At 40.7% G+C, this 20,272-nt stretch overlaps 2 protein-coding genes across 2 annotated transcripts in view; both read right to left on the bottom strand.

Annotated features, from left to right (window-relative positions):
- LOC126992407 (5'-nucleotidase-like) overlaps positions 1–2,878 on the bottom strand; it is a 62,538-nt gene extending 59,660 nt beyond the window's left edge. Inside the window, exon 1 of the mRNA XM_050851144.1 lies at positions 2,627–2,878. The gene's annotated coding sequence lies outside the window, so the exon portion shown is untranslated. The remainder of the gene's footprint in view (positions 1–2,626) is intronic.
- A 1,055-nt stretch (positions 2,879–3,933) lies between these two features.
- LOC126992404 (phospholipase A2 group XV-like) lies at positions 3,934–14,901 on the bottom strand. The gene is made up of 8 exons (XM_050851136.1): positions 14,624–14,901; positions 12,769–12,911; positions 11,888–12,125; positions 11,417–11,641; positions 11,140–11,311; positions 9,831–9,953; positions 9,354–9,453; positions 3,934–9,063 (listed from the first exon to the last, which is right to left on the bottom strand). The coding sequence occupies exons 1-8, from the start codon at positions 14,706–14,708 to the stop codon at positions 8,470–8,472; spliced, it is 1,680 nt and encodes a 559-aa protein (XP_050707093.1). The 5' UTR covers positions 14,709–14,901; the 3' UTR covers positions 3,934–8,469.
- Between the last annotated feature and the right edge of the window lie 5,371 nt (positions 14,902–20,272).

Raw genomic sequence — 20,272 nt, forward strand, 5'->3', positions numbered from 1 at the left:
AGAAAATGGGACCTGAACTAATGGGTTGAGAGAAAATGGGAACTGAACTAATGGCGTTGTGATGTTGGTGATTGAAAGAAAATGGGTAATGGGTTATGATGCGGTGAATGAAAGAAAATGGGTAATGGGTTATGATGCGGTGAATGAAAGAAAATGGGTAATGGTTTATGATGTGAATGAAAGAAAATGGGTAATGGGTTGTGATGTTGGTGAATGAAAGAAAATGGGTAATGGGTTGTGATGTTGGTGAATGAAAGAAAATGGGTAATGGGTTATGATGCGGTGAATGAAAGAAAATGGGTTGTGATGTTTGCTTATCTTTATCCGTTTCGAAGATAACGGATGTGCTTTATCAAGATTATATCACGTCTCGCTTTATCTAAGGAAAACATACTTATCATGAGTGTGCTAAGTTGTTATCTAGGGAAAAAACAGCAACTTATTTAACGTATTCATCATATATATGTGTGTGTGTGTGTGTGTGTGTGTGTGTGTGTGTGTGTGTGTGTTTTATTTGTATGCTTTTGTTATTGTGTTTGTGTGTTTGTTTTCGATGACTCGTATGCTTTTTTTATTTGTCTGTTTGTTTAAGCGTATTTTTATGTCTGTTTGGGGAGAGAGAGAGAGATTCAGGTGCCAGCATTAAGGCAATCTTGCTACACACACACACACACACACACACACACACGGCAGACAGCATACGCATAATGGTGTATACATATCCATTCCCAAAGCGTAAATATCCGAGTTCAAGTATAAGTTTTGAGATGTGCTATGAATGAATCTACTAACTCTCTCTCTCTCTCTCTCTGACGCAAATCACTTTATTGTACACCCCCCCCCCTTCCCCCCTTCCAAAAAAACTGAGATTGACAGGAAACAAATAACGCAACTTAATAGCAATAAGGTATACCGTGGAGGAATAATTGTACTATCATCTTGCCTAACACTTTTCATAATTAATTAGGATTTTCACGCTTTTTCTATGATGCTTAATAGTTGTCGTGCTGTTTTCTTTATATGCGGTTCAGTGGTGTTATGGTTGACGAATACAAAAACGAAACATCAGAACAGAAATGAAGTGTTGAGGAAAGAAGTGAGTAAGTTTTGACAGCAAGAAGGGAACAACAATAGAATCAGTCCAGACAAGAGAATGAACAGGATAATAAAAAAATAAAAATGTTGGGACAAGAAACAAGGCTGAATGAGAGGTTCAAACACACACTTTGATCCTAACTAAAAGGCAAGTGGGAGAAGAATATCAACGTTGTGACAGAGTGAAGAAAACAGCATGACTCAGCGTGGAGACAAGAGTGGGGAGAAGATAAAGAGTGAGAACGACAGTGACATTGAGGACTTTTACATCTTGAGGATAACAACAAGAAGGAACTAGAATGAATAGCGAAGACACTAGTGAGAACAATATGGTCAGTGTGAGGACAGGAGTGAAGATGAACAAGAAAAGGAGGATATGACTCGACTTGTACATCTTGGGGATAACAACAAGAAGGAACTAGAATGAATACCGAAGACACTAATGAGAACAAAGGGGTCAGTATGAAGACAGGAGTGAAGATGACAAGTAGAAATAGAGAGGACAGTTACAAGAAAGGGAGGATAAAATTAATATGACTAGACTTTTACATCTTGAGGATAACAACAAGAAGGAACTAGACTGAATAGCGAAGACACTAATGAGAACAAAGGGGTCAATGTGAAGACAGGAGTGAAGATGACAAGTAGAAATAGAGAAGGCAGTTGGAGAGATGACAACTTAGGAACGATGACAATAGTTCGAACAGTGGTATGAAGACAGGAGTGAAGAAGACAAGTGGAAATAGCGATCGAGGACAGTTGCGAGAAAGTGAGGATGATGATGAAGATTGAACTGAGGAACGAAGACGAGTTTGAAGACAAGAGTGCACGAGTGATGACGAGAGTTTGAAAAGTGAAGACAAGAGTGCAGATAGTGAGGACAGTTACGAGAAAGTGAGGATAACGATACAAATTGGAGCGAAGAACGAAGACAAAATAGTATGAAGACAAAAATGAAGACAAGAGTGAAGATAGCAAGGACTGTTTCGGCAAGGAGAGGAAAACGACGAAAAAGATTGAACTGAAAAACGAAGACAGCAAATAGTATGAAGTCAAGGGTGAAGAAAATACGTGTGTGAAGAAAAGGTGAAGACAAGAGTGAGGATAGAGAAGACAGTTAAGTGAGAATAATGAATAAGATTGGACTGAGGAACGGAGATAAGTAACGTGAAGACAAGGGTGAAAACAAAAGTGAAGAAAGAGAAGACAGATGTGAGAATAATGAATAAGATTGGACTAACGAAGACAAGGACGAAAGCATAAGAAAGGAAGAACACACAGAGATGGTGAAGGAAGTTACCACACACTAAGGATAACAATATGGAAGGAAGACAATAGCAGCGGAAGACGTTAAGTGGAGATAGGATCGAAGACAGGGGCGACACACACACGTATTATACTTGAAGACAAACCCATGGAGACATACGTGAAGACATCTTGAGGAACCCCAACCCATACGCAGCTTACCTCTCCCTCGTGACAGCTTAATGAGAGGTGTCACGTTCCCCTGCCGTGTTCACCTGACACTCACCTGGAGATACTGACGGGGGCGGTGGAGGAGGTGGAGGTGGCGGTTGTGGAAGTGGGAGTTGCTTTCTGCACTCACGACGCGAGCATGAAGGCGAACCTCACTTAATACTGGCTTACACGCAGCAGTTTTCAATGTCCTAAAAAATTAAGCGTGAACATTTTGGCTCCGGAGGTTAATGACGACGCACGTGTGGACACTCTTGCGGGAGTCAGTATGTATTCTTCCACCCCTTGTGGCGCGGAGACTGGCAGGGGGCAGGGGATGGACCCGCCTCGGACCCCTGCAGCTGGGATCGATGCTCACAGATGCCACATGCCTTCACATTAGAGCACATTTAGCGTTAATAGCGGGAAAGCCAAACATTGCACATTAGTTTAGATACTCATTCTCGTCTCTCCGGCCTCTGCTCTAAATGTGTATGGATCTAGTGTGTTAGAATAATGAGTGGAGGGATAATACTAAAAATCTCGTCTCTGGCAACGTTTTGATGCAATGCGTCCTGGCATGCGCAAAAGCGGATGTATATAAACGTTATCGGAATCAGAGTTAAATCCTGAGCCTCAAGGACATGACCCAAGCCTGAAGCACAGCAACCCTACAGTGTGTCACGCAAGGCTGCCCGCCCGCCGCCCGCCGCCCTGACAGCTGGCGGCGGGCGGCGATCGACTTTTCATCTGCGTGACCTTGGCGGGGTTAATAATACGCCGCTCCACGCTGCGAAACATTTCTGCTGCTGCCCTGAAATATCTTGCGTGGAAAAGAGGACAGGGACTTCTAACCAGTGCGAGGCCCAAGTTGCCCCACTCAGTGTTAGTTTAGAGTGCGGGGCCGCCTACAGCAGGTGTGGGCAGGTGTGACAGAGCGGGCCCCTGACAAGTGCGAGACCCGACTCAGCTCTCTGCTTTGTCCAAGACCGAATCTGATTGAGGGTCTTGCACTCAGTTGGCTATAATGAAATATGCAAGCGATTTAAAGAGTAACACATAAAACCTAATTGCCTCCACCTCTGTCATATTACGTTAACAAAAAAGTCTTGCATGTCTGTATCTAAATTATGCTGGTGAATTTGAATGGAAAATAAATTAATAAGCCTTGTCATGGTAGGCCAATCTTCCACCAGCTGTGAAATAGTAGTACAGAACATTTTAATTTCGTAGCTACCGACATATTTGTGATTGCGGATTACCTACATTTAATTACATCTCTTATCAAACGTTACTACTAATATACCAGGGAAAAACATCTACCCAATTATGCTGTGGGCGACCCATCCACCAAAGACAAGAGGGTATAACAAAGTTTAATAATTCTAAAATGTTGAGTTTATTTTCAAGATCATTTGATTCCTGATTATCTGGTCACAGTATTGCGTCGTTAGGGTCAAGGATTCCAGAGCTCCAGATTCCTTGGTTAGTAACATGTTACACTCAGAGCTGCACATGGCCAGGGGAGGGATGAGGAGGGGGAGGGGGCTGTCTGGGCCAAGTAACACTATAGGCTGCTTGCATATAGGGCCTGGTGAACCTATTGTCTGTTTGCAGTACATTGTAATGATTTGCTTCTTGTGATTGTTTATAAAATGCATATCTTCCTGGCATTCACCCATTGTGGATTCAGCTGTCAAATATTTGTGTGTGTGTGTGTGTGTGTGTGTGTGTGTGTGTAAATAGAACTAATAATGATAATGATAAGATAATGTCAGTCAGCCAACCGTACAAAGCAATGATACACTTCCCTATTACAAGTTTCATACAAGCTGACAATACATTTTCTACACTCCAGTTGCTTCTGCCAGTTCATCACATCGATTTCTATAAATTATGTAAACCACAGCCCTTCCTTTCTCCAATCATAATTCAATCTGCCAACTAAAACAATGCTATTACAGAACAGAAACATTCCAATAAAAAGAATCATGCAAGTTGACATTCATTTTTCCACTCCTGTAACTCATCCTGGTTCAACACTCCTCTTTTGTGCATGTCAGTCATAACCCTTCCTTACTTCTGACAACTGTTACAATACAATAACCAAGCATACATTTCCCTATCGCAACACTCACACCAGCTGCTACATGTATTAACAAAGCAACATGTGCATACTCAAAAATAAAATAAATAAATAAATAAAATAAATTAGAAAATCACTTGTAAATTTTGCCTCATCTATACATCAAAGTTATTGTTTTATGCAGTTGTAGAATCTGTAGGATACTCATAATGCCTCAAGTCACACCACCAGACAGAAGACTCCTGATGGGATCTATAGCCGGCAGTATAATCTCTAGTTTGGCAATGGTGGTACTTGTGGTCTGAAGAATATATAGAGCTAAGTATAATCTCTAGTTTGGCAATGGTGGTGCTTGTGGTCTGAAGAATATATGGGAATAAGAATATAAATGATCATGGAAAACAATCAACAGCAATAAAGTTTTCCTTTGAGTATATCAGTTACTAATTTCCCTTTATTTGTGTTTATGTTCCCCACAACACACCACCATAATATTACTTTACATATCACAAAGCACTTGTTATACAGTACTCATAAGAATACAAATTTTCATCTAAAACAATCAATAGCGATACAGTTTTCCCTTGAGTATACCAGTTACTACTTTCCCTCTCCTTGTACTAACATGTTTCTTAAAGGCCCCTCTAAGCGAGAAAAATGAGAAAAAATCATCACTCACGCAAACCATTTCATAATATATATCAACGCATTTGTGATCAGTTTATGCATCATTTATTTTGGGGGGTTATATCATGGCAAAAATTTGGCCCGTCGCTGGTATACAGTAAAGCCACAAATTAGGCCCGTCACTGCTACCGGGTTAATGTACCACACATCACCATCATATTTTTACTTTACATATCACAAACCTTTTATGATATTCTAAGCAACTTAAACCTACAATCTTTCCTTTTTTGACCATTTATGAAGCTTTTATTCATAGCAGCAATGTAATGTCCCAATATCTGTCTAATGAATCACAGAAAGGCTCTGTCAGTGAGTCTCATCTTTGTTCAGTAAATCTCTATCTACTAAAAACAATTCAGTCACCCATTTGTCTGTTCCAAATTATTCATGAGCAGAAAGCATCCCCATTCCCATGGCATAAATATTGAACTCCAGTATGATTCACTAATTTAAATTTTCTCTCCCTACACCAAAAGCATTGTATTTCTATAAAAGCAACATAGTGTACTAAATAATTCTTCTTTTCATTATTCAGTCAAATTGAACACACATGAACAAGTGTGTCCATGTTATTATAAACTGAGATAATAGCAGTCCTTAACATAGAGACCTTACAAATGATCAATGGTATTGTCAAAAGCAAGTTCCTGAAGTTTCACAGCTTGGTGATAACTAGAGTTGCCAGCTAATAGCCTAATAGTTTTCAGATCCTCATATTACACATGAACCTGCAGTCTATAGCTACAGTACAGCTCATATGGGACTTTTCAAAGGTAGTGGGGGATAGGCCATGGATTATTTATAGGAAGTGAATATAAACAAATGTGAAGACAATGTAATAAATGAACTTAAGTAAATGAGCTTAACTTTTCAAATAAGTAAAATTAAAACAAATCTGAGTATCTTTCTTTGTGTCTGACTGGAGACTGAACAGTGCTGCTTACTACCCAGACTTCAGCCTTAAATCAGACACCTGGCAACCCTGATGAAGCATGGGCAAGAGAGGAAGGTTCTTCATTCCAACATATTCTACTTGTTCATGTTCCTGGCACAGTCTGTCACAACATTACAGTACTTGTGTTCATTTCTTCATCAGTACAGGTTCCCACTAAGTATTCACAAGGGCCTTGACATGTTTTCTTGCAAATTTTGTAAATTAAATATTGAACAAGTATACTTTGTCTAATAGAGTTCAATGCAATATCCAGTACTGATTATGGTCAACAAAAGCATTAAACTCTAATCTATAATTGACTATAGTCTATCAAATCTAACTTGAGCCTTTAGGCACAGCTCTCCTGAGTTGCGCTAATGCCACATCACCCCATCACTCTCCTCAGAGGAGCTCGCTACCTCCCCCCCTCCTCTATTATTTACGTTATATTTAACATCTTTTGCTTAGCTGTGCAGGATGTGAGAGTGAGACCTATGCGAGTCTTCCATGGTGGCAGAAGGGTGAATGGTGCAGCACCATCGCATGAGCCACGTTGCCAAGTGAAATGGAAGGTTTACGGAGTTGTTGTCTTTCCCTTAAATCCTAAGCCCTCCATAACACCATGCAGTCATATTATTTATATATATATATATATATATATATATATATATATATATATATATATATATATATATATATATAGATATATATATATATATATATATATATATATATATATATATATTTTCCACAAACAGATAACGTACAGACTAACAGTGAGACAGATCGCCATGTGCAGGTCATTGCTAGATGTGTAAACAATGGATGATTCCTTAGGCCAAGCCACAGGGCTCAAGTTAAGAGTCGATGGACTACAGTGCACAGTCAAGCACCCAACAACACCCTGACTAACTGCAGGGTGTGTGCTTGTGTGGTGGAGCCTTGCTGACAAGACGGTGCTGAGATCCCTCTATTTGGGTAACTAATTGGGAACACCAAGTCATTATATTCAAGTTTGTTATATTTGAAGATATTAAAATTTAGAGTGTACTGTTTTGTATAAAAGCAAATTACATTGTTTACAATAGTTGATCAAATAAATATTACATCAATTGTTTTAACTGTTTCAAATTGTTTTATCAAATAATACCATAAAAGATATCAAATCAAAACAAGGAATATTGTTAATCCTTGTGTACTAATATGGTTCAATATACCTCTTGCTCATGGTAGAATATAGGTTCATTAAAAAGAGGATTTACCGAATTAGCATACAGATGGTAAAAACATCACAAGTGACCTCAAAACTCAGTCCTGTGCAGAAACTCCACTCCTTTTGTGAACATGTAGAGAACAATTCAAAACGTCATTATTATACCGACATGCAAGATAAAATCATGCTAAACATGAAGCAGTGAGTACTGGAGCCTTGTCATGAAGACCTGACATTCAGACCAGAGTGAATGGAAGGTTGATTCCATGATAATAGAAAGGTAAGTATATAAAAAATATAGGGAACATCTGAAATTATGATTAATGAAAAGTACAACTGGACCAACCCAGTTATCAAAATGAACCCAATGAAGGGATTTCCTGTATGAACAAAGCTCCATTACACACTTTGACAATGCAGGAGTATACAGTGTATACATACTCATAAAAATATGCAGTGCTGGTTTCAAACTTGTGCAGTAAGCGAGTGTGCTGTCAATAAAGGATGGAATCGACTGCCTAAAACATATGATTCATTTATACTATAAATTGTTAAAAGAACAACAATATTGAAGAAAACTAATAAAATTTTGACAAGAATAAAATGTACTTAAATTAATAGTATAACAAACCTATAAGATCCTAGAATGTACAGATAAAATAAAAAAATATTTAACATGTCTAACATAGAACATGAGCATACCTTTTTACATATATAGATACTATATATAAACACATACACATGGCTGAAACCTCTGCTTCCAGAAACAACTTTTCATCTTCTCTTTGTCTATGAAATATGAAGTACCACTCGTAACTTTTCTGTGGTTAATACTGACTTCAAATGAGAGTTGATACACTAATTAAGAACATTGTAATCACCATGTATCAAAGAAGAACTGAGACAAACACCCTTGCTTCTTAGGCTCTACAAAGAGAATGTTTGTTACTTGTGGTGGGTCTGACAGCTTTCAAGTGTTGATAGGATTGTTGAGTTTCATCATGACACATTAGGATTGCTGTTTAGGGTTTTCCAGAAGGCTGAAGGATCAACACTTCTTCTTTTGATCCTGTTTTCATCTTGTAAATTCTGCACCAAATATTGCTTCACCATATTCTTCTCTCTTGACTTTTCCAAAGCCTCCACGTGAGTGACTTTATGGGCTGCAGCAGGAGCTTGTTCATGCATACGGGCATCCACAGCTTCCTTCCTCAATGCAGCCTTGGCAGCAGCAGCAGCAGCATGAATAGCTGCTTCAGTCTTCATCATAGTCTTAGCAGCAGTGGCAGTAGCTTGCATAGTTTTCTCATTGTTCAGAGCAGCCTCAGCAGAAGCATGAATGGATTCTTCAGTTCTCAGGGTTTCATGTGTAGCAGATGGAGCAATAACTTCCTTTTTCTTGATGATATTCATAAACAACTCTTTCTTTCCCTGAGAGGATTTAGCAGCAGCAGCAGCCTTTTCATTCTTCTGTGTAATGTTGTGGAGCACCTGTAGGATGTAGGCGATGCTGTTGACTTCCTTCAGGATGGCCATGTGCTCCATGTTTGGGAAGGGCTTGGCATGCACCTTCTGCTTCTGTTTATCTTTGAACTGTGACAGAGAGGAAGTTAATTTTTTTGTGATATCTGAAATGTTTCATGACTAAAAAATATTTATGATTTTCACCAAACACTATTATAACATCCCCTCATGCAATTCTTAGCTTGGCATGACCCTTCTGCTTGTCTGTCCTTGAGCTTTGCTACATAAATTATGTATATAGCTTTTGAATATGTGAAAATCTTCAAGGACAAGCCTCATGGACAGTATCAGTCTGTTCTGCAGCCTAGGACCCATAAATACATCTTTCATAATATAAAGCAGATTCCACAACAACTTACCGACTCACAGACTTTAGCGCTGCGAATGTTAACAGTCCCATCTCCATCTCCAAAGATAATCTCAGGACTGTCGGGAAAATGGCCTTCCTGATAGACCAATCTGTGAAGGGAGTCAGAGAATAGTACAGAGCAAAAGATAGATTCATCATTACTAGCATCGTCCTCCCTATCACTTACACTGTTTCCTGCAACCAGAGAAGAGAATCAATATGGCCCATTGAAAAGTAAGGTGGGTAAGGTCCCTCCCATACTCTCACAAGCGTAAAGGACAGGTGAGTAGAGTCATTTATGTAAGAGGTCAATAGCATATGGAATGGGGTGGCCAGTTCCTGGTTTCCCTCATCTTTAATCCATGCTTATGTAAAGTCCATATATCTAGGTCCCATATGGTTTCCCATCTCATACTCCAAAAAAGGTAGGTGTTACTGTACTCTTGCTAGAGAATCATGTAGCACCTTACTAAGCCAATCAACTCACTTCTCCACTGTGTTAACAGTGTGGCCGTACAGGCAGTGCAACTCAACGCCCGGCGGTGGCAGGGTTTTCAGCAGGTCCTTGGTGTCTAGGTACATGTTGTAGGCATCAGGAAGCTTTAATGCCCTGAAAACAGCATACATTTGAGCTGCAGATAGATTACATGAGCTAGTAAGGATTAGTTTGAGGCTATGAAATTAACCCGGTAGCAGCAGGGATCATGTTTCTTAACCCTCACAGCGTCGGCGTCGTACATGTACGACACAGGCTGAGTCACCTTCCCAGCGTCGGCGTCGTACATATACGACGCGACAATTTACGACACACACCGTGACTCAGATGTCATTTTTGACACTTTTCATGACTTAAACCTATGTTTTTTCAGCATTTCTGACATAATGGGAGAAAAATTTTTTTTGAAAAGTGCCGACGCTGGGGGGGGTCACGGGTGGGAAATGTTCCGACGCCATGGGGGTTAATGGTCCCTCTAAGCGAGAAAAATGAGAACAAATCATCCCTCACACAAACCATTTTATAATATATATCAAAGCATTTGTGATCAGATTATGTATCATCTATTTTGGGGGGTTTATTTCATGGCACAAATTTGGCCTGTTGCTGCTACATGGTAAAGCTACAAATTTGGCCCGTCGCTGCTACCGGGTTAAAGAGTTAGGGCTACTACTCAAGACCTTATTAACTATTACTGTTCATTCATACAGCCTCTCTTAGAATACGGTTTTACTGTTTGGTCTAAGGCCTTAATAGCATGGTTTCATTGAGAACAAAAATATGGAGCTGTGGAATAATAACATGAGGATTTTGGAAAACTAAGTCTTTGAGCTGCAGATTGATGCCATGACCACATTGAAAACTGTAGATTTTTTAGCAGCACGCAAATGCCATAAGCATCTTGACAATAGCAAGTTTAAAATGCAGGCAGATAATATGGACACTTCAAAAAAAATAGTAGTGATGATTAGTCTTATTTTTTACAGTTGACAGGTATTGGCCACTCTTTTCTTTTGTCTATTATGGGAGCGGTGAGTAGCGGGCTTTTTTTTCTGCACTCTTTTTGTTGCCCTTGAGCCGTCTCCTTTGATTTAAAGAAAAAGAAAAGGTCAAAAAGCATAAAAATACCCATAATATGCCACTCTGTATAAAAGGAAACGGGATGATGCTGAAAGTTTGAGCCCAAGTCATAGGAAGAAGGAGGTTCAATAAAAGGAAGACATAATGAACAAACTGATCAACTTTTGCATTAGAAAGTTGGATAATCCTGTTACCTAATCAGAGCCAATTGCATACTCACTCAAACAGGTCCTTGAAATTAGCTGTGGTGTAGTTTTTCTCTGGGGTCTGAACAAGCACATCATCTGACTTCCATACAGTAGGCAAGGGCAGCAGGAAAGCAAGGCTGGGCGCTGATCGCTGCTCCTTTCTTATGTTTTGAGGGCTGATCAAGTAGATCCCCAAGTTGTCTCCTGAAGGGAGGCAACACAATATTTATAACATGGAGAGGGGAAAATCTATAAGTTATACCTTGAACTCTATTAGTAGAGAAAATATGCAAACAAACTCTGATTTACCTGCAGTGTACACCTTGACGGCCTTTATGGAGCCTCCCCAGGCGCCGGCCAGGGAGATGACGGCCTCCACATACTTGTCCTTCCAGCTCTGCGGCTGGTGGCCCAGGAAGTACCAGGTGATGGGGCCGCCCATGCTGTGCAGCAGGTACACCACACGCTGACCGCTCGTGTTATACATTTCCTCTGTCAGCTGCCGTAGGGCATCAAAATAGTACTGCAGCTCATCTGTTGAACAAACAGTTATGTCAAGTTCCAAATTACTCTTGTTCCTAAAGAACCATATACACTGCTACAGCTATGGCAGCTCATAAATAATTGAAACACTTCTCTTCCCTTCAGTATTACCCTGCCTCAGAAATTAATTAAGTTAAGCTTGAAACACAGTTGAAGCAAACCATAGCCTATGCCACAGACACGGGTAAAGATGCAGACATGGACATGGATAAAAGACAACTGGATGTCTTGTCTTACTTGGAGCCTTCCTGAAGTCAAATGGCGCTCCCCTGACAGTGGTCCCTCTCTTGTAGGCAAGGTCAGAAGTCACCATGGCCTGAACAATGTCATAAAAATAGCCAGTGGGGTAGCGGTGGCTAGGGTCGAGCCACTCCACAGTGTCAGTGTTGCCAAAGCCCGGCATGCGTATCTTCACTCCTGGAGAGTTCTTGGTGGTGTGGGTGGTGCTGTTGTACACGAGTCGCATGTTGTCAATCTGCAGAACATCAAAAAGGAATTGATCGTGGTGCTTTGGCATCTTCCTCTATCCCTTTATCATTGTGGTTGCATGTTGCAGCATTTATTTTGTAATTTAGTTTTGCCCTTGGGCTGCCTCCTACACAATTAAAAAAACTAATAATAAACTAATAATAACAATAATAATAACAATAATAATAATAATAATAATAATAATAATAATAATAATAATAATAATAATACTTGTTGTAAGAGTAGTCAGTCAGACACCTGCTGCTAAAGAGCCATTAGCCATCCCAAGTGAGGCATACATGGGGAGGGGGGTGCTGCAACAACCTTCCTTTGTCAGTAGTCCCTCCTTCCTACGACTTGAATGCTTTCAAGAGAGGATTATTATGACACTTTTCCAACCTAAATGGATTTTGCTTTTGGAACTTATCGAAAATCGGGCCTGGGTTGATATTCCTATTTGGGCAGTGATCCTTCCTGTAAGGCTGGTAGATAAATTGGTACCTGGGGAAATCTGGGGAAGATAAACGTGGTAACCTGAATGTCACATCTACCCTGTATCCTGGGTAATAAGTTCTTACCCACCACCTACATTATTATTCTCTTAATGAGCAACCTATCCTGTGAATGCATCAGAAGCCACAGCTACTGACCCAACAGTCGATGATCTCCGGCATGAGCAGCTCCATGTTGAGCCACAAGTCAAACCAGTAAGTCGTCTTCTTGGAGCAGATGTAGTGAACAACTTCTGGCTTGTCCAGCATCGCTTCCATCTGAGAGCCGCCATCGCCAGGCACTAGAAACAGAGAAGGGATTAGCTAACGAAGAAATAACTCGATAATTTATGAAAACTTAAACCTATAAAATAAATTCAAGAATACAGAGAAAATACAAAATTGGCAAAACTGACTTAACAAATATACTCAAGTGCATTAGAATTTTGGGAAAACGAGGTTCCCAGGAAAGCACTACACTCTAATGTATGAAAACAATAAACAAATAGGAAATCTGAAATACACTTCAACACCTAAGTCTTGGTGAAGCATGACACACACAAACTAGTTCCCGTGATGTACATTTGGGAAAACCAAGTAATGCCTACAACAGGATACAATAAATGAAAGATAATGACAAAGTAAATTAAAATGGTAACATAGTAAATACTTATAATCGCCACATAAAGTTTTATTCCAAGATATCTTTTGAAACTTCCTCCATCTCTGTTGAAATTATGATAAATACCTAAAGTACATATCTAATTTCCAAGAGCTATTCATCCCACATTCTTGCATGCATCAAAAGCATTTAATTTGACTGACTCTTACAGCTTGAAGAAGCATAATGGCCAGCAGTAACATTTTTTGGTTCATCTGTACCCATTGCCACACACTCCTTGTACAGCCTTGAAGTCCTGCACCCTCCAGGAAGCAGGAACCTCTCCTATGGGGTTGACCTTGACACAGGTGTCTAATTTTTCCATGTTATACAAACTATCCCCCAACTCTTCTACTTATCAACAGCGTCACCAGCAACAGCCATTATATCAATCTACTGCAAGACAGAAGCCTTTCCCAACACTTTTCACCTGTTGCAGCTACAACAATACAGAATTCAATGAGAGTGGCTTTTGTGTAAAACTGTGTAATTAAAACAGGATATGTACAAAAGCAATTGCTTCATGAATATTATGAATTAAAAAAAAAAAAAAAAAAAATCCCACACTCTTCAACTTAAAATTAAACAATATTTGATGAGTATGACCGACTGCATTGTCTAAATCCCAACTGCGTTGTCTAAATCAGTGTCATTATCAAGCAGAATATACCGTAATCATAATTGTTGCATATTCTAAAGTTAAAATAAATAGTGAAAAAGCTGACCCATCTGAGGTTGGGATATGTGTGATCAAGGAATAAATTTCAAATCGGAGAAAAGTGGTATCGATAATTTGGCCTAAAAACTTTTATTTAATATTTGACTTTTACATAAGTAAATGGTGCACTTCATGTGAGCTTCAAAACTATCTCTCTGACATGAACAAAGCACCGTAATGGACTGGAAGCAACAGAAACAGTTATCAGAGTGATGATTAACCCATTAAAAGCTATCAGCATAATAGTGTCAACCACGGGAGTTGGGTGTAATACTGTAGTAACACCCGGCCTCTTCACCTCACAACAAGCAGTGCTTCAACGACTGACTTCGACACCTCATCCACCCCCCTCCAGGACCACACTACCTCCCTAGCACCCTAGACACATCACCTTGCAGCCTCGCCACCCAACAATAAGGCAGTGACGCAGCAGACAACCAGGCCTATGTATGTAATTATAAGACACAAATGGCTCAAGGCACCTAATAACTACCTCCAGGCCTATACATCTTCCCTAACACCCCATGCACATTACCCTTGCACCCCGTTCACCCTACAAGAGGCAGTGACGCAACAGTTGTGTGTCAAGGTGAATGACTTTTTGGCACTTCCGTGTTGGGAGTCATTATACTCACCTAATATCACGGGTGGCACTGGTCTGTCACTCTTGGCTTCACTGAGGGCGTGGGAGGCAAAGAGGAGGAGGAAAAGCCAGCGCATGGTGTGTATGGGGAGCCCCGTGGCAGGTTTCTAGGCGCCTTGATCAGCTGGGAGGCGACTATATGGGCACCAGGGTTCCGGTTAGTTAGTATTGTTTCTCGTTTCTCCGGGGCATGGTGTGTGTTATTCGTCTAGTGCATGGTGGATTTAGGTATTTCTGGTGTATCTGAGTGGACTTGAAGGTGAGTTATTGTGTGGAAAAGGGTGGGAAGTTGGTCTGTATAAGAGTATCTGGCAGCCGGTTTGTTTTCAGTGTCAGTGGGCGCCGCGTGACGGGAGGGTGGCTGCCTTAACTCCCTTATTTCTGGGGCTACAGTAAAGTTTTTGGTATCAATCGACGGCAAAATGAAAGAGCTATATTTTTTAGTTGGCGACCGGGCTCAAAAACTGACTCGAAAGGGTTAAATCGAATAAATTCGCAAAAAAACGACTAGGAAAAAACTATTTTTGAGTTCCCATCACTGAAACCCGGTCATTTTTTGAGAATTTCAAAAAAACTTATTTGACAAATGATTTATCCCTGCCAATGTGCTTTCCAATATGGTGCATAACATTTCCCTACTCCCAGTAGTTTCGTCGCTAGAGCTCGAAACATAAACCCTGTCGAGAGCGATTTTGACGAACTCCAGACACTTGTCGTTTTCGTCTAGTGTGGCCTTGCTGTTGGCTCTAGAGGGCTGTACTCGGGCATGTAGCCCCTCTGGGCAATGTAGTTTGACCAACTCGAAGGATTCTTTGATAGCTCGGTTCCAAGTTCGTCGTCGAGCCGTCACAAAATAGCCTGGTTTTCGGCCCTTTTGCCGAATAAAAAGTGAGTTAGTAGTGTTTAGTGGACGCCGGTTAGAATCGAGGCAAAGTTACACACCAATTAAGCGTCGCAATATAATCTCTCTCTCTCTCTCTCTCTCTCTCTCTCTCTCTCTCTCTCTCTCTCTCTCTTTTCTTTTTCTTCTCCCCAAGCTTCCTTCCCCCCTCCCTATCTCCTCTCCCTTACTGGTGTCTGGTAGTAAGCTTTAATATCTTCTAAATCTCAGGAGGATACTTGGTGCTGCAGCTCTTGAAAACAGTACGTGTGTGCCATTGCCTTGTGGTTAACTGATGAAAATTAGGGGTGGGCAGGTACCGGTACCAGTACCGATACTAACGGTACCAGCTAAATGGTACGGTACCGGTACCAGATTGCTCGGTACCGGTACCAGTTGCTCGGATTTATATATTGGATTTATTGATAATTCTTCATGTCCGATTTTTTTTTTAGGTTGCTAATAAATATTGTTATTGTTATTAGACTATGATCGAGTACATCCATAATAACTATACATACTCTTTTTTTATCGAAAAAATAAATATTCACTTCATTCAGAGAGATCACCACTTAGTAAGTGGATATCTCGGTGATATGGGTAGTAGGTACTCGATCATAGTCTAATAACAATAACAATATATATTAGCGTTTTCTAATGACTCGTGGGACTCACTAACTTTTAACCCAAGACTTCGTTTTCTTTTTACTTGCCACTGTTGAATTCGTATGACTCGTTAACTTTTAGAGAGAGAGAGAGAGAAGAGAGATCATATTTATCCAATAAAGCATTAACGAAAAAGTTTGAATCCCTTGGCGAGAGTTTCTGGCTATAAAGAATTGCATGATGAATTATATAAGATGATTAAATATTGGAGGTGTAGCAAGCGAGAGAGAGAGAGAGAGAGAGAGAGAGAGAGAGATCACCACTTAGTGAGTGGATATCTCGGTGATATGGGTAGTGGGTACTCGATCATAGTCTAATAACAATAACAATATTTATTAGCAACCTAAAAAAGAAAAAGAATCGGACATGAAAAATTATCCAGTAACTCCAATAAATAAATAAAATAATGGAAACGGGAGCTGTGATGGAAACGGAAAGCAGGACAAAATGGTGGGAACTTGGGGAGACGGTCAGCGGGGCAGTGACTCAGCGTCTACACACAGGGCCCATACCGCATGGAGGCGGGCGAGCACCGAGCGTCACTAAGATCCTAACGGCAATGCGCAGTGCCGAGTGATCATTAAGCTTCCCGGAACCCAAGTGATCATGATGCTTCGCGGTACCAGTACCGATAGCAGTTATCGATACCAGTACCGGCGAGTGATCATTAAGCTTCCCGGAACCCAAGTGATCATGATGCTTCGCGGTACCAGTACCGATACCAGTTATCGATACCAGTACCGGTACCTGGTATCGATAACTGCTATCGGTACTGGTACCGCGAAGATCATGATCTTCGCGGTACCAGTACCGATAGCAGTTATCGATACCCTGGTATCGATAACTGCTATCGGTACTACCGCGAAGCATCATGACTGGGTTCCGGGAAGCTTAATGATCACTCGTGCTCGCCCGCCTCCATGCGGTATGGGCCCTGTGTGTAGACGCTGAGTCACTGCCCCGCTGACCGTCTCCCCAAGTTCCCACCATTTTGTCCTGCTTTCCGTTTCCATCACAGCTCCCGTTTCCATTATTTGATTTATTTATTGGAGTTACTGGATAATTCTTCATGTCCGATTCTTTTTCTTTTTTAGGTTGCTAATAAATATTTTTATTGTTATTAGACTATGATCGAGTACATCCATAATAACTATACATGCTATTTTTTTTTCGAAAAAATAAATATTCACTTCATTCAGAGAGAGAGAGAGAGAGAGAGAGAGAGAGATCACCACTTAGTGAGTGGATATCTCGGTGATATGGGTAGTGGTACCCGATCATAGTCTAATAACAATAACAATATTTATTAGCAACCTAAAAAAGAAAAAGAATCGGACATGAAAAATTATCCAGTAACTCCAATAAATGAATAAAATATTGGAAACGGGAGCTGTGATGGAAACGGAAAGCAGGACAAAATGGTGGGAACTTGGGGAGACGGTCAGCGGGGCAGTGACTCAGCGTCTACACACAGGGCTCATACCACATGGAGGCGGGCGGGCACCGAGCATCACTAAGATCCTAACGGCAATGCGCAGTGCCGAGTGATCATTAAGCTTCCCGGAACCCAAGTGATCATGATGCTTCGCGGTACCAGTACCGATACCAGTTATCGGTACTGGTATCGGTACTGGTACCGCGAAGCATCATGATCACTTGGGTTCCGGGAAGCTTAATGATCACTCGCCGGTACTGGTATCGATAACTGGTATCGGTACTGGTACCGCGAAAAATCATGATCACTTGGGTTCCGGGAAGCAATGATCACTCGGCACTGCTCATTGCCGCTAGTACCAGTACCGTTTGGATCTTACTGACGCTCGGCGCTCGCCCGCCTCCATGTGGTATCACGCGGTATGGGCCCTGTGTAGACGCTGAGTCACTGCCCTATTTATTGGAGCTACTGGATAATTCTTCATGTCCGATTCTTTATTAGACTATGATCTACATCCATAATAACTATACATGCCATTTTTTTCGAAAAAATAAATATTCACTTCATTCAGAGAGAGAGAGAGAGAGAGAGAGAGAGAGAGAGAGAGAGAGAGAGAGATTTACATAGATTTACATAGAAAATTAGACCACACAGACCCCATGGTACAGACTAGGTGGTCTGTCCTTAAACCTAAGTGATTTTACATTAATCAGAAGGCTCCTAAACGTTGCATTTCTACTCTAGTTGATATTAAGTTGAAGGAAGAGAGAGCTTTCTTTACAGGAAATTTGTTTGGGAATTTCATCAGAAGTCATTAAGAAAAAAAAAACTCCTGTGGGTACCGGTACCGGTACCGGTACTAACGGTACTGAGTTTTCGGTACCGGTACTACCGGTACTCAAATTAACGGTACTTGCCCATCCCTAATGAAAATATGAAATTTGATGTATTGATGTATAGGATCTAAAACATATTGGCTCTGCCCCCTTCCTTCAGCCCTTGACAAAATTCCTGCGGACGCCCCTGGCAGAAATAATAATCATACAAGTAAATCCCAAGATACAGTCGGCGGCTGCTCGTTCAGTCGTCTGCACGTCGTCTGTCTATCGCCCCTATCTTACTACACGCGTCGGCGGCCATTGAAACGCTTAAAGTTACGCGATAACATTATAATAAACTGAAGTCTTCCATTATGGCGGTGACTCAAGGTATACTGATGTTAGCGTGTATGCGGAGGTGGATGACACGTAAGGCGGATTCAAGGTTATTAGACCAGGTATATGGTTCCGTATCCTCAGACGCTTTCGGCTCGTAATAAATATCTCCAAAGGCCACAAAGGAAATTAGTCGGCTTCTTAGGATTATTTTTCACATCCATGGTGCAGAAGCCTTATCAAATTATTACCAGGTTCATAAAGCTACCCATGGAAATAACCTTAACAACCTCTACGAAAGCCTTACGAGATGTGGGTGTGTGAGCTTCGAAATGCTTGAGACTATTAAGGTCGTTTGCCTCTCCCTCGAGCGGCGTGTTTGCCAAAGATAAAGGCAGTGAGGTGTGCTGGGATGGAACTGCCCCACGCGTGCTAAGAGATTGTGGTCGCATGCCTGCCATCTGCCCAGTAGCGAGGCGAAGGACGGTGCCCATGGGAACCCAATGCCCATTAGACTCATTCAGTTAAGGAGATTACCTTTGTTTTGCTTTCTTGATTTTTCTTTCGCTCTTCATGAACTTGTCTCTGTCTTTACTCCCGTCCTACACGACACTTCCACCAAACAGCATCATCCTTTGTTTCTGAATCTAAATCTACGTGTCTGAAGCTGTTTTTTTTTATAATTTTTCTCATTACTTCTTCGGTTGGAGTGTAGGCCTATCGTATTTTTTTGCTATTGAAGCAAAGAAAAGGTATTACCGTCCTTCAGTAAAACACCCCACAACATTATTTTTCATATTTTTTTTATTGCTTAGATTTGCACACCTTCCTGCAGATCATGAATTAGTACGTATGTCCTGAGGAGGTCTGCGCACACACGGTAAAATAACCTAGCTTTACATCTTGACTATAACAAATAAATCGATAATAATAATAATAATAATAATAATAATAATAATAATAATAATAATAATAATAATAATAATAATAATAATAATAATAATATAAAGATAATGATTATGATGACAAGTTTGTCATTAATAATATAGCAAAGGAGGCAGACTAGGCATAAAAGAAAATAGGCCAAGCAAAAAAAAAATGACTAGCATGCTGCTCCAGCATAGAAAAAATAAATAAAAAACTTGCTAAAAAGTAGTTAAATTTGCTCCAAAGGCTTCTATTCAAGTCGAAGGAAGAAACAGGAGCAGAAGAAAAGGCTGCCCCAAAGTTTATCAGTGAGATGGATATAAGAGTGAAGACAAGGCAACTCTAGCACTGAGTGTGAGTGATGAGGGAAAGAAGGGGAGGACGTGCACGGAGCGGCGCGTCATCTAGAGTCTTAAATCAGTCTCTTTTTGTTCATGTGCTTGTGAAGAGCACAAGGGCGACTTCTCAGTCTTACAACAGTTACACCATGCATGCTCTGCATCGTCGGCCTCTCACTGTTATTACCACTCATTAACGCATAATAAGTGGACAGTGGCGGCTCTACTTGTCTGAGCGCTT

The sequence above is a fragment of the Eriocheir sinensis genome, unplaced genomic scaffold (assembly GCF_024679095.1).
Source record: "Eriocheir sinensis breed Jianghai 21 unplaced genomic scaffold, ASM2467909v1 Scaffold454, whole genome shotgun sequence".
Taxonomy (NCBI): Eukaryota; Metazoa; Arthropoda; class Malacostraca; order Decapoda; family Varunidae; genus Eriocheir; species Eriocheir sinensis.